The sequence below is a fragment of the Hyperoodon ampullatus genome (assembly GCF_949752795.1).
Source record: "Hyperoodon ampullatus genome assembly, chromosome: 18".
NCBI classification, from domain to species: domain Eukaryota; kingdom Metazoa; phylum Chordata; class Mammalia; order Artiodactyla; family Ziphiidae; genus Hyperoodon; species Hyperoodon ampullatus.
In genome coordinates this window covers 28,501,473-28,515,218 of record NC_136931.1, presented here as the reverse complement: position 1 = coordinate 28,515,218, position 13,746 = coordinate 28,501,473, and the positions used below count along the sequence as shown (strand labels likewise).

Genomic DNA, 13,746 nt, shown 5'->3' with positions numbered 1-13,746 from the left:
TAGGAAAACTGAGAAACCTGCCTTCCGTGACTCAGCCCCAATTTCAAGGAAGTTACGTGTTAGTATCCTATAAAGTGAGGCCTTTTTCGAGCGTGTCCCAGCCTAAGCTGGACTGTGGCCTGCTTGCTATTCATTAGGATGACGTCCCACAGTTAGGGGTTCAACGTTCAAGTCTGAGGTCACAGATGAAGGGGCAACATTGACTCGGATTCCTGCATCCTGAACCCCAGGAAGAATCTCCCTTCTTCCTGGCCCTTCTAAGGCGCGTCGGGGGCGCCCTTCCATGTGGGCTCGCAAACGGGGACTTTCCCCAGCAGTTCTTTGAGCTGAGGCCGGGGTGGGGGCGGGGCGGCCTCCCCTGGGGGGCCTGACGTCCCGGGCCACCCGGGGAAGGAAGGGAAAGGGGAAACGGGGCTGGTGTCAAAAGGGCGGAGCTGCTTCTTTGTGAGGAAACAATTTGCAGAGGCTGCCAAACCGGAGAGTCGGCAGGGTCGGCCCTCCCTAAAGTGCCGTGAGCAACCCGAGCCGGGGAGGAAGCCAGTGTCTCAGTGCCGAGGGGGCCCTGCGTGTGCCGCGCGCACCCCAGCACAGCCGCCGAACCCAGTCTCTCGGGCCGCGGCCGCGACCGTGGGTGACGCCACGGCGGCGGGTTGCATCAGCCTGCGCCCACGTGCTCCGCCCGCCCTTCCGCCCACGGAGCCGGGCGCCGATTGGGCCACGTTGGGGCAGTGCTCTCCGCCCCAGCCAATGGGTGGCAGCCACAGAGGGTTCCGTCCGCAGAGTCCGGGCGCGGGGTGCCTATAAAAGGTCCTCGAGACGGGCGCGCGCGCTCCACAGACGCGAACCGTTTTTGTGGAGGTTGTGGCGGCAGTGGCAGTTCCTGGCATCTGGGAGCGCCGCCAAGCCCACAGCACCGTCGACATGGAGCCCGAGCCCGTCACGCTCCTGGTGAAGAGCCCCAACCAGCGCCACCGCGACTTGGAGCTGAGCGGCGACCGCAGCTGGAGCGTGAGCCGCCTCAAGGCCCATCTGAGCCGCGTCTACCCCGAGCGCCCGGTGAGAGGAGCCCCCGGCTCCAGCTGCCAGCACTCCCCTAACTCCGGCTGTCATCCTCGCAGCACTCCTCGCGTCCCCCTTGGGAGGCCACGTCCTTCTCCCCTTTCCCTGTAACTTCTCGCTTCGCCGGCCTTCCACTGACGGCTGGTGCTCCCCAGGTCCCCTCTCCCAGGCCTGTGGTCTCCCCCTTCTGCCCTGCCGCCGTAGGCGCCCTCTGACGTGGCCCAGAGGCTGTCACTTCCTCGTTCTAGGCCGCCATCGTCCCGCCTTTCTGACGGGCCACCTTCCCCTGTCACCTCGCGTCCTAGGTCCCCAAACTCTAACGGCTGTCACACTCCCGCCATACCTCTTCAGACCCCTTCCCAGTCCCCTAGATCTGGCTTCCAGCCTTAGCCAACCCGCTGAAACAGCAGTTTGACCTTGAGTGAGTCATTTCACTCTCCAAGGCTCAATTTCCCCAAAACGTCGGAGTGACTGGGTGTTCCTCGTTAGGATGGCATCCGATGGGTAGGAATGAGGAAGCATAAGTGCTGCGAAATGAGTTTTCTGAATGTAGCCTCTCATTGCAGAGAGGTGAGAGCAGGGGCCAAGGCCCGGCCAGTGGCTAGAGAAACATGGTGAGCGCCCAGGCAGCGTGTACTTAAGGCTCCACACCCAGGAACAGGATGTGGCGCTTCCCCTCCCTGTGAGCTGGACTCCACAGCCTTTGCTTAGTCCCAGGGAGGAGCCCGGGGCACTTTCCGGTAAAAAGTGATTTAGAAGGAAAATAGGTGGAAGGAATCTCCTGGAGTCTGGGTTTTAAGACTCTGGTCCCTCAATTGCAGAGACTTCCTCGCTTTGTTTTGGTTGTCATATCTGTCAACATCACCCTTAGGGCCGCCCTCCCTCCCCACCACGTGATGGAGGCTATGAGCTGGACCTTCCTATATTTACTTTCTACTCTAATATTATGTAAGTGTCAACAGTGTACTGCCCACAACTGTAATTCTCCATCAAACAGGAGAGGGCACCAGGGCAGGACAAGATTGTGAAATTGTTCTTTCTTATCTGAAGTGTTGCAGCGTGTCAGGTTGTAGCTTATGGGTCAGGTTGGTTTTGTTCCATATTGTCAAGAACGTGGAAGTGAGTTTCCCTTCTGAGTCGTTCTTTTGAAATGTGCTTATTTATTTAATAAGCTCCCATTCCTCTAGCATTCGCCTTCGCACTATTTGCAATTTCACCATAGCTGCTCCCAAGAAACAGGTGGCAGTGCTGCTGCAAGAATGGCTATTAGGTACACAAATTGGCGAAGCAGGTGTAGCCTCTAGTTGCGTCATTTGGTAAAAGGCGGTGTTTTGGAGGAGGGCTTTCCTATAGGGCTTCCTTCGGCGAGGAACATCACTCCTATTAAGTCCGAGGATCCAAAGTTGTAAATAAAAGGTCTCTCAGGTCTGTATATTTGTGTTTAAAATTTTGGCTGGAGCACATTCGTCATTTGCTTTCTAATGTGAGAAGCCTTACTTTATAATAGTTGTTTGCTTAATATATATATTTTAAAATCAGCCTTCTGGATAAAGACGCAGAGTGTCGGTTCAGGCCTTTAACAGGCCTCAAATCACGGGCACCCGTGGTTTTCAAACCTTTTCTAGTGTGAAACTCTTTAATATAATGCAGGACCCCACCTATACAATAACATTTACAAGTCCAGGTTTAGAGCATTTACATATGAAGTTGAGTCAGTGAGAACAATGATGAACACAGCATCCAATATATTTCTGCAGTTTGTTATAGTTGCCCAGTGTCCAAAAAAAAAAAAAATCCTGATTTATGCAGATAAATAGGTACGGTTATTTTTTTGTTTGTTTTAAACAGCTTGCTTTATAATCTTGGGCTACTTGGCAGGAGCAGCTTTATTCCAAATTTTGCATAATTGGTTATTTTGGCAAGAGTAGATTGAGAAGTTGCTGGTGAGCTCCGGTGTACTGACTTTGGTATATATCACTTGAAGCCATTATTTAAGTCCAGTTTTAAATTTTATTTATTTATGTTTGGCTGCGTTGGGTCTTTGTTGCTGTGCGCAGGCTTTCTCTAGTTGCGGCGAGCGGGGGCTCCCCTTCATTGCGGTGCGTGGGCTTCTCATTGCGGTGGCTTCTCTTGTTGCCTAGCACGGGCTCTAGAGCACAGGCTCAGTAGTTGTGGTGCACGGGCTTAGTTGCTCCGCGGCTTGTGGGATCTTCCCGGACCAGGGCTTGAACCTGTGTCCCCTGCATTGGCAGGCGGAATCTGAACCATTGTGCCACCAGGGAAGTCCCTTAAGTCCAGTTTTTAAGGGAATTAAAAATGGATTTTAAAAGTGAGATTTGTATAAAAGTGTGTGGCACGACTGTGGTTTTAAAATCACTGGAATGGAGTAGAGGGTTCGGAATCTTGACTCTTTAGCAGCAGGAGACCTTGGACAAGTGAATTTTAGACTTTCCCCCTTAAAATAAGCATGCTAAATATAGGGTTGTGGTGTGGAATGTTACCACACACCGTCTCCGCTTTACCTGCATTTGTATGTTGGGAAAAGTCTCTTTGAGGGCTTAAGTTTAGAATTGCTTCATGTTATCTTGGGACAATGCTAGGTGGTTTTAGGGAAGGCTGACTTTCAGTTTTCTCTGAGACCAAACTTTGAGTTTTGAAGTTCGTTGCTGTAGGAGCCCCAGATTTGTGCTTTTTGTGGCAGAAAGCAATTTCCCTGGGAGTTAAGAAGTCAGGTAGCTTGCCATAGGTTTTGTGGACTGGAGGTAGTTTGCCATCCTAAATTTGTTTGCATGTTAGAGATCAGTTTAAAGTTAAGTACTTCCTAAGTAAAAGTTTTGTATATGGGGCCTTTGGAAAAATGTTTTCCTATGATGCTGGGAAAAACACACACGTTTAAATTATTTGTATAAAACAGCTTCTTCAATGTTGGGAACTTGAGGGGGCTAAATGCTGATCTGTGCTGCTCTTTCTTTCCATAAGCATCCAGAGGACCAGAGGTTAATTTATTCTGGGAAGCTGTTGTTGGATCACCAGTGTCTCAGGGACTTGCTTCCAAAGGTATCACTAAATATATTAACTTTTGAATGTTTTTGAGCACTAACAAGGTTGAATTCAGGTCCTAAAGTACCTCCTTATTTCTTTCAGCAGGAAAACCGGCATGTTTTGCATCTGGTGTGCAGTGTGAAGAGTCCTTCCAAAATGCCAGAAGCCAGCGCAAAGGTATGTCTGCTTTTTCATGATGATAGCAGTTCGTGTCATTCAGACTCTCAAGGTCAAAATAAAGGAAGTTGGATAAAACTCTTAAGTCTTTTTATCATATAATATTCTGTCTCTTCCCCAGTGAGAATCAGGAATAAGAAACACAAGTGAGAGTTCACTATAGTAGTAGTAGACTATTCCATTAGTGTTGTAGTGGAGAAGTGGAGCTCTGCAGGACACTCTTTTTTGGGATTTGATTTGATCTGTAGTGGCTGTGTATCCAGATCACCGAACTAGCAAGGCAGGCATGAATTTAGCACATAATAAATTTCTTCTAAGGAACCATTGATTTTTATAAAGGGTAAAAAATGACTATATTTCCTTTGGAAATTTTCATTGTGATTATTTGTTTGGATAGGAAAAGGCCACAGTCTTTATCAAGTGATCTCTTAAGACTTGCTTATGTTAGATGGTCAAAATCCCTCATTTTTCATTTCACAGTGTTAGTTCAAATATACGGTATTAAGGGACTTCCCTGGTGGCACAGTGGTTAAGAATCCACCTGCCAATGCAGGGGACACGGGTTCAATCCCTGGTCCGGAAGATCCCACATGCCACGGAGCAACTAAGCCCCCACGCCACAACTACTGAGCCTGCCCTCTAGAACCCGAGAGCCACAGCTACTGAGCCCATGTGCCACAACTACTGAAGCCCTCCCATCTAGAGCCTGAGCTCTGCAACAAGAGTAGCCACAACAATGAAAAGCCCGCACACTGCAACGAAGAGTAGCCCCTGCTTTCCTCAGCTAGAGAAAGCCCGTGCGCAGCAACAAAGACCCAATGCAGCCAAACATAAAAATAAATAAATTTATTTTAAATATATATATACAGTATTAATATTCTAATGTGGTGATACACTCTAAATTTGCATTACAACTGTACATCCTGAAACATCTGAATATAGTGTAAGAAATTCTTTAGGTTGCTGGCTGGGTTGTGTTTATAAATCTTACTGGTCAAATTTAATTTCTTAGTAAATTTAACACCATAAGATGTACAGAAAAAAACAGATGTATAGAGCATTAACAGGAAGCTTTCTCACCAATGATAACTTCATTGGGAGATTTTAGTGAAACTGCAGCATAGCTACTCTAGGAAAAAATATGGATTTTTTCTTAGTATCTGTATTGATACTGGGTTGAACAAATTTTAGAATATTCATGTAACATTGTATCTGTTTGATTTTGTCAAGTTCAGAGGTCAGGGTTGGGGACATAAGCCATTCACAGAGAAAGAATCCTTGAAGCTTGATTTCACACAGTTGCATCAGGCCTTTTGTTCTCATGTTCATGTTACACTTATCTAGGTTGCTGAATCCATAGAGCAGCCCGCAGGTCTCAATCAGGGACAGTCTCCTGGGGATTCCTCAAGTGACGGTTTAAGGCAAAGGGAGGTTGTTCGGAACCCTTCTCCCTCTGGATGGGAGAATATCTCGAGGTGAGTGTTGTAATAAAGAAGCAGGTTGTACAACATGAATGTGCATTATTTGCATCAACTTAAGAATAAGCTGGGGCCTCCCTGGTGGCGCAGTGGTTGAGAGTCCGCCTGCCGATGCAGGGGATACGGGTTCGTGCCCCGGTCTGGGAGGATCCCATATGCCGCGGAGCAGCTGGGCCCGTGAGCCATGGCCGCTGAGCCTGCGCATCCGGAGCCTGTGCTCCGCAACGGGAGAGGCCACAACAGTGAGAGGCCCGCGTACCGCAAAAAAAAAAAAAAAAAAAGAATAAGCTGTGTTTATACTATATAGTCATAGAATTTTTAAATGGACAAAATTTTGCTTTATAAGGGCTTCACTTTAAAGATCTCTTCTGTATTCAATTTTTCTTAATACATAGCCTTTTAGGAACATCTAAAAGGTGGAGACGCATGTCCTGAAAATCTGGGCATTTCTCCTCCTACGTGGGTGTGCTTCACATTGCGCTGGCCTCATGGTAGGGAATTAGTGCTGGTGCAGAAAAGCAGCTGTTGTAAGCACTGTGCAGCTGCTTTGCCGAGTGGCTTTGTGCTTTGTCTGTCGTAACAGTGGGTGACAAAAGGTGAAGGGATTGTTTGAGAAATGCTCTGCCAAGTACCGTGCCGGTGGTGCTAGGAGAAAAGGAGCAATTAGAGCTTTTCTTTAGCGCAAAAGCCAGAAGCGACTAAATGCTGTGATGTTCGGATTTCACAGCTCTTGGAACACCTTACTATGAAAGATCCTATGGGAAAAAACAGTTTATTAACTACAAGTTGAAACTCTGTTACTCCCCGAGTCCCCTGCCCACCGTTTCCTAGTAGGTTTTAATATCTGATTGTTGATAAAGTCAGGTGTTTGAGGAATGAAGAGTTGTTTTTTTTCTTAATGGAGGTTTTCAAGTATACACGAAAGTAGAGGGAACTGTATAATGAATCTCCATATAATGATCAAAGTTTTGCCATACTTGCTTTATCTATTCCTGCTTTCCATTTTTTCCTGAAGTATTTAAAAGTAATTCCCAGACATTATGCCAGTTCACTTCTACATACTTCAGGATATAACTCTAAAAACCTTTTAGTTATTTTGCGTATCTGCAGTGTCATCATCATCAGAGCTAACAAAAGCACTTTGTTATTTTCTCATTTCCATGTACTGTATCATTTTTAAATGATCAAAAACAGTATCGTACCAAGACCTATTTGTATTAGAATACAATTTTAGAAATATTCTGGGTATGGAATTTGGTTAAGTTCCATACCTAGCATATAAAGTAGATAATTGAATTCATTATTGGATAGAAACACTTAAAACTGCTTCCCTTTTTCTGGCTATATGATTTGAGAATTGAGGATCATATCTGACTATGAATTTTACCATAATAAAACTTGATTTCATCCAACAAATATTTATTGGACAGCCGGTGCATATAAGTTTGTTTAAGGATAGGAGTTGACCAGCAGAGATGACCACATAACAACTCCTGATCTTTCTGCAGTTCTGTTAGTTTGAATTTTGTGAAGTGATGCCAAAGGAGTTCACTGTGTAGGGCTCACAAAACCAGAGATGACTCCCACACACACCTTGCCCCAGGCTGCGCTGGATGATAGAAGCATGAGTTTGGTGTCAAACAGGTCTCAAATACAGCCCTACTGCTTACCGATTCGGTGACCTCGTGCAGATCCTTTGTCTTCCCTGAGTTGCACTCGGGCTCCCCTCTGTAAACGGCGGGGTGGAGAGCTCCCCCCTCACAAGGTTGTGGGGGATCCCGTGAGATAACAGCCCAGCGGCCTTACAAGGCACAAGTGGTCAGTAAGCGTGCATGGGTGGTGCCACGCATAACTCTGCTCCCCGTATAGTTCGGATCTAGGGGTGAGGGAGAAATGGGTATTTGGAGGAAAGGAGTATTTCCTGCAGAAAAGACTTTGGGAGAGGTGTGACTTTTTAGAGCTGCTCCCTAAAGAATGAATAGTGGGGTTTAGACCTTCAGTGAGACTCAGCAAGTCTAAAATAAGGGTGGGGATCCACTTAGACTGAAAAGGTCCAGCTTGTTTGTACATCATGGTGATGACATCATGAGACCCCAGTGCTGGGCAGAGGGCTCTTGTTTTCCCATGGGATCCAGACCATGGGAGGGGGGCTTTGTCAGTGCTTTCTGTGATTGTATTACACAGGTGCATCACCTGGAAATCTGCATGTAACTATCATAAAACTCAATCTTCTGTCTCTTTGTTTTGAATTCCTGATTGTAATTTAAACTTAATTTTCATTTATTCATACTAAACCAACTCAAAAAGAGCATTTTTTGAAATCTTTCATAGGCCTGAAGCTGCTCAGCCTGCGTTCCAAGGCCTGGGGCCTGGTTTCTCAGGCTACACAACCTATGGGTGGCTGCAGCTCTCCTGGTTCCAGCAGATATACGCACGGCAGTACTACATGCAGTAGTGAGTCTTTCCTCACGATGCTGGGTGTGGCCAGGGCTCCCAGAAATTGAGGGAACTCCCATCCATGTTACCCATAAAGTTAGGAAGGGCGGGATGAGTGTATTTTCATCACTTATCTGCAGAGGCCTTTCTGTGGGTGGAATAGAGTATAAATGATAACTACTGATTTGTGTATTGATGCATAGTTTGCTGACTGATCCATAGTTTGATGACTTTATTTAGAATATGTTATCTTCTCTTTTTTTCTTTTCAATTTGTGATATCTTTAACATTTTATGAAAATCTTAATTTGCTACTGCACCATATTTTCATGGTGGCCTTGGTGTTTAATTCCAGATGAAATTTACCAAGCACCTTCTCTTAGGAGTAGAAAAGGCATTTATAGATATGACTGTTAGTAAAGAAGTTCTTCACTAAGTTAAAGAAAAATCAAGTTTGTATATGCCTACTTAATAGTAAAAGATCCCTGCGTAAATGAGCTTATGAGAACAAGTCTTCATGGTGCCTTGCTCTCAACAGTATTTGCCTCTGTCATTTTTATTTTAGCTTAGCAGCCACTGCTGCGTCAGGGGCTTTCGTCCCCTCGCCAAGTGCACAAGAGATACCTGTGGTCTCTGCGCCTGCTCCAGCCCCTATCCACAACCAGTTTCCAGCTGAAAACCAGCCCGCCAATCAGAACGCTGCTCATCAAGTGGTGGTTAATCCTGGGGCCAACCAGAATTTGCGGATGAATGCACAGGGTGGCCCTATTGTGGAAGAAGATGATGAGATAAATCGAGATTGGTTGGATTGGACCTATTCAGCAGCTACGTTTTCCGTTTTTCTTAGTATCCTCTACTTCTACTCTTCCCTGAGCAGATTCCTCATGGTCATGGGGGCCACCGTAGTTATGTACCTGTAAGCAGATGATTTCACTTTCCCTTTTTTCCCTTTACTACAGATTACACTATGTGGTGACTCAAACCAAGTGCAGATTTTCCTCTTTTTTGAGCAGTCTCAGTCAATATTTAAGGAGGTGTATTTAAATAGTACGTCATTCTAGGATTTTCGATGCAAAGAATTGATAGCTTGGTTGCGCATTGCCAAAAACACAATTCTATGTTAATACAGGAACAACATTTTCTTCTTTTCCTCTAGTTAAGTTACCTGCCAGGCTCATGACCACAATAAAACAGCCATACTGAGGCATGGAAAGGAAAATTGTATTTGTGTTGAATAAGAACATATTTATCTTTTGTCAAGCTATAGCTGCCTTCTAGGATAAAGGTCAGGCAGTGGCTGTGGCATAGTCCTGAAGGGCCAGAGAGCCATCACAGACCTGGCATTTGGCTTTATCCATGGCTTAGAGCAGTGGTTCTCAACCAGGGTAGTTTTGCATCTGCCTCTACCCCCACCCCCCAAGACGTTTGGTGGTGTTTGGAGACGTTTTTGACTGTCACAGCGAGGGGGGTGGTCCTGCTGACATCTGGTTGGTAGCTGTTAAACATCCTCTGGTGCCCAGGACAGCCCCACAAGTAAATATCCAGCCCGGTATGTCAGCAGTACCACAGTTCAGAAACCCTGGCCTAGAGTTACATGTCCTTGTATGTGGTGAAAACTGACAGAAGAAATTTTTCCTCTATAGGAAAAATGGATTTTTATTTTAGTTTTAAAAAATCTTAAAAAAGAAATATTTAGAATAATGCATTAAGTACTCATATCCAGTATTAATCATTGTTACATTTTGTCATATTTGCTTCAAGACTTGGGTTTAATTGGATTTTTCAGATGCAACTTTTAGTTAATTCTTTAAATTCTATAGTCTCTAGAATCATATATGTAGGTGACTGAATCTAGGTCTTATTAGTATGTTATTACATATATTATAGTCATAGCTGTGTATGTATTTCCCCTTCCCCCTCTGTTCAGGTTTTCATGTGTAAGGCTTAGGTCAGATGAAGAAGTATTTATTGAGCACATACTATGTGTCAGATGCTGTTTATGTTGCTGGACACATGATAATGAATAAAGCCTAGTTTCCATAGTGCCTGTCAAGAACCTGACAGGTCAGTGAGAAGGTCTATGAGCCGGTGTGGTGGAATGTCTCTGCAGATGGGCCTGGCTGCGAGCTTCTAATCAGGTTCTGCTCTGATGAGAGGAGGGGAGCAAGGGGGACCTCATCTCATTGAGAGGACCCTAAAATTCTTGAGTACATGTCACTCTGATGTTCACTAAGATGGACTTTATATGCTTCCTTTGAAGGCATCATGTCGGGTGGTTTCCGTTTCGACAGAGGCCAGTTCAGAACTTCCCGAATGATGGTCCTCCTCAGGAAGCTGCAAATCAGGACCCCAACAATAACTTCCAGGTATGGAGCTTCCGCTGGAGCCCGGCGATCTTGGTGTGAAACACCGGGCTCTCGAGTCCTTAATCTTTAGATACCTTGTGGTGTACCATTTTATTAGGCTCAATATTTCAAGATTTTTTTCAAATTTATTCTTATAGCATTAGCTATTTTTAAAACATTGTGTGATAAAATCCATCAGGTATTTTTGTCATGTGGCAATTTGCATTTTGGCATATATAAGTAATGTTTTTTTTAAACTCACTATTTTTAGTGTTCATTCTCAGTAATGATATGTTATACCATGGAAACTGCTAATGGAGAGTTATTCTAATTAAGGATTAGGAACATAAGCCTGTCTCACAGAATAGGTTTCCTGGAAAATAACATACAGAAATAGAATTTTTAGGGACTTCCCTGGTGGTCCAGTGGCTAAGACTCTGTGCTCCCAGTACAGGGGGCCTGGGTTCGATCCCTGGTCAGGGAACTAGATCCCACATGCCGCAACTAAAATATCCCGCACGCGGCAACGAAGATCGAAGAGCCTGCGTGCTGCAACTAACACCCATCACTGCCGAATAAATAAATATTTTAAAAAAGAAATAGAATTTTTATAAGGCAGTTTAATGCATAATCCTAAAGGATATTCTTTTTTTTTTTTTTTTTTTTTTTTTTGCGGTACGCGGGCCTCTCACTATTGTGGCCTCTGCCATTGCGGAGCACAGGCTCCGGACGCGCAGGCTCAACGGCCATGGCTCACGGGCCCAGCCGCTCCGCGGCATGTGGGATCTTCCCAGACCGGAGCACGAACCCGTGTCCCCTGCATCGGCAGGCGGACTCTCAACCACTGCGCCACCAGGGAAGCCCAAGGATATTCTTTTTAATATAAAGTGTCACCCTTGAATCTGTTTTTAGAATCCTGTGTTTCCAGTTTTAGTTTTTTTTAACTCAGGACACTGCCAAAATTAGAAAAATATCCACATTTAATGAAGTGGCTAACTTAATTACTAGTTTAATAATAGTTGAAGATCTAGTTACAGTACTTCATTTGATCTGATACTTGCTGCCAGGAATATTGAAAACTATGAGAATGTTCCAGCACAGTTGTGCTACGGAGCCTGGAGAAGGAGCTCTGTCCAGCCGGGGATGTCGTCCCCGGGGTCCTGCCTACCTGGCTTGGCTTATGGGGCAAGGTGCCAGGGAGCTACTCTGCCCTTTCCTGACATTACTGGGTGCTTGTCACGGTCCTCTTTTCTCCTTGTGTTTTATTACCTGTAGGAAGACCCTGATCCTGAAATTGCAGACCCCAACCGCCTCCCTCCAGATAGAGACGTAGTGGATGATGAGCAGACCAGCCCTTCGTTTATGAGCACAGCCTGGCTCGTCTTCAAGACTTTCTTTGCCTCCCTTCTTCCAGAAGGTCCTCCAGCCATAGCAAACTGATGGTGTTTGCTCTCTGGCTGCTAGAGGCTTTGGCAGGCGTGGACTGGATCATCTGGCTCAGGCTAGATTTCCTTACCTGGATGTGGCGATGGCACAGAATTAGTAAAAGAATCAACAAAGAGGATGATATGCTTTTGTGATTCTACAAAAGCAGAAAGTAAGACGTGAAGCCATGATACAAATTGATGAACAAAAAATGCCTAAGGCTTCTCATGTCCTTATTCTGAAGAGCTTTAATATATATTGTTGTAGTTTAATAGACATTGTAAGTAGAAGGCATTAGTGTCGCATGTTTATGCCTGAGGAACTTTTCCAGATGTGTGTGTCTGCATGTGTATTTGTACATAGATGTCATAGATGCAGAAATGGTTCTGCTGGTACGATTTGATTCCTGTTGGAATGTTTAAATTACACTAAGTGTACTACTTTATATAATCAATGAAATTGCTAGACATGTTTTAGCAGGACTTTTCTAGGAAAGACTTATGTATAATTGCTTTTTTAAATGCGTGCTTTACTTTAAACCAAGAGGAGCTTTGCAGAGGTGAAAACCTTTGCTGGGTTTTCTGTTCAATAAAGTTTTACTATGAATGACCCTGGCAGAGGCTCCTGTCATCTTACCAGTTTACTCCGTGTCCATCACCTCTGGATGGTCAACAGCTGAGTTGCTGATTTTTGAGTAACCTGAATATTGTGCTTCTTTTTATTAAAGGACTGTTTGTGCTGATGAAGAATATAAGGTAAGGCCACGAAAGTTTTAATTTACTAAGATTATGCTTGTGTTTGCCCCCCATTTCCTGACTTAAACAGTACTGGCTTATGTTGTAACCATCAGAGTTAAATTCCCACGATTTAAAGTTAATGGCATTAAGTACCTTTCACCTGCTCACATGTCATGCTGAGCTTACTTCTGGACTTTAATCCTTCTTTTAAGTATTATTTTTGAGACTAATCTGAAAAGCAAAATGTTGGGTACTTTTTAACATGAGTGATGCTGTAAGTAGAATGCTGAAGGCCTGGGAGTGTTGTTTTGGGCAAAGTATAATCAGCTTGTGTCATGGTCATCATCATTTGAATGAATTGTGACTGGACACATTGACATCAAATAAACGTTCACTGAACAATTCATAGCCAGATGCTGGGTAGATGCAAAGCTGTTTTACGTATGGTCATGCTTTAAAAAGCCAACTAAGATAATTATAAGTAAGGAGTGAAATGGCATAGAGTTTCAGATAACACCTCCAGAACAGAGGAATGGTCAGTCAGGAGGTAGTGATTATTGATGAGTTACGAAGGCAATGTTTGCTTGAAGGAAGAAGTGACTTGAGACTGGAGGTTTTATAGTTTTACAAGTGAGGAAGTAGGTGACAGAAAAAGCCTGAGGAGCTGGAGAGAAGGGTCACAGCAGAAGCAAGAGTGCAGAGATGAGACTTCCCTCCTGCCATGAAGCTGGATTGATGAAAGTGGTCATTAAGAGTTGGTACGAAGGCCTTTTGAAACTGTTGGGTGAAAGATCCTATCGTTTTGCAGAGCAAGGGGCATCATCGTTTGGAAGAGGGGCCTGGAGCCCCAGGCAGCTGGTGGTGCCCAGCTCCTGTTTCTGAAGGAGTGGGGCCTCTCCCCCCGTAGTGTCGGGTTGCATCGATTAAACTCCAGATTCCACCAGCCCAAAATAGTTCCAGGATGGTGCTCCTGAGGACAGCTGACAAGGGTTCAGATTGTCCCAAACCGCACTAATACAAGAGAAGAACCTTCAGACAAGAGCCAAGG

At 44.9% G+C, this 13,746-nt stretch overlaps 1 protein-coding gene across 1 annotated transcript; it reads left to right on the top strand.

The window, feature by feature from the left end:
• The first annotated feature begins 878 nt into the window (after positions 1-878).
• Positions 879-12,575, top strand: HERPUD1 (homocysteine inducible ER protein with ubiquitin like domain 1). The gene is made up of 8 exons (XM_079724301.1): positions 879-1,056; positions 4,039-4,116; positions 4,204-4,278; positions 5,623-5,753; positions 8,088-8,210; positions 8,757-9,107; positions 10,452-10,557; positions 11,812-12,575. The coding sequence occupies exons 1-8, from the start codon at positions 922-924 to the stop codon at positions 11,974-11,976; spliced, it is 1,164 nt and encodes a 387-aa protein (XP_079580427.1). The 5' UTR covers positions 879-921; the 3' UTR covers positions 11,977-12,575.
• Positions 12,576-13,746: the final 1,171 nt, after the last annotated feature.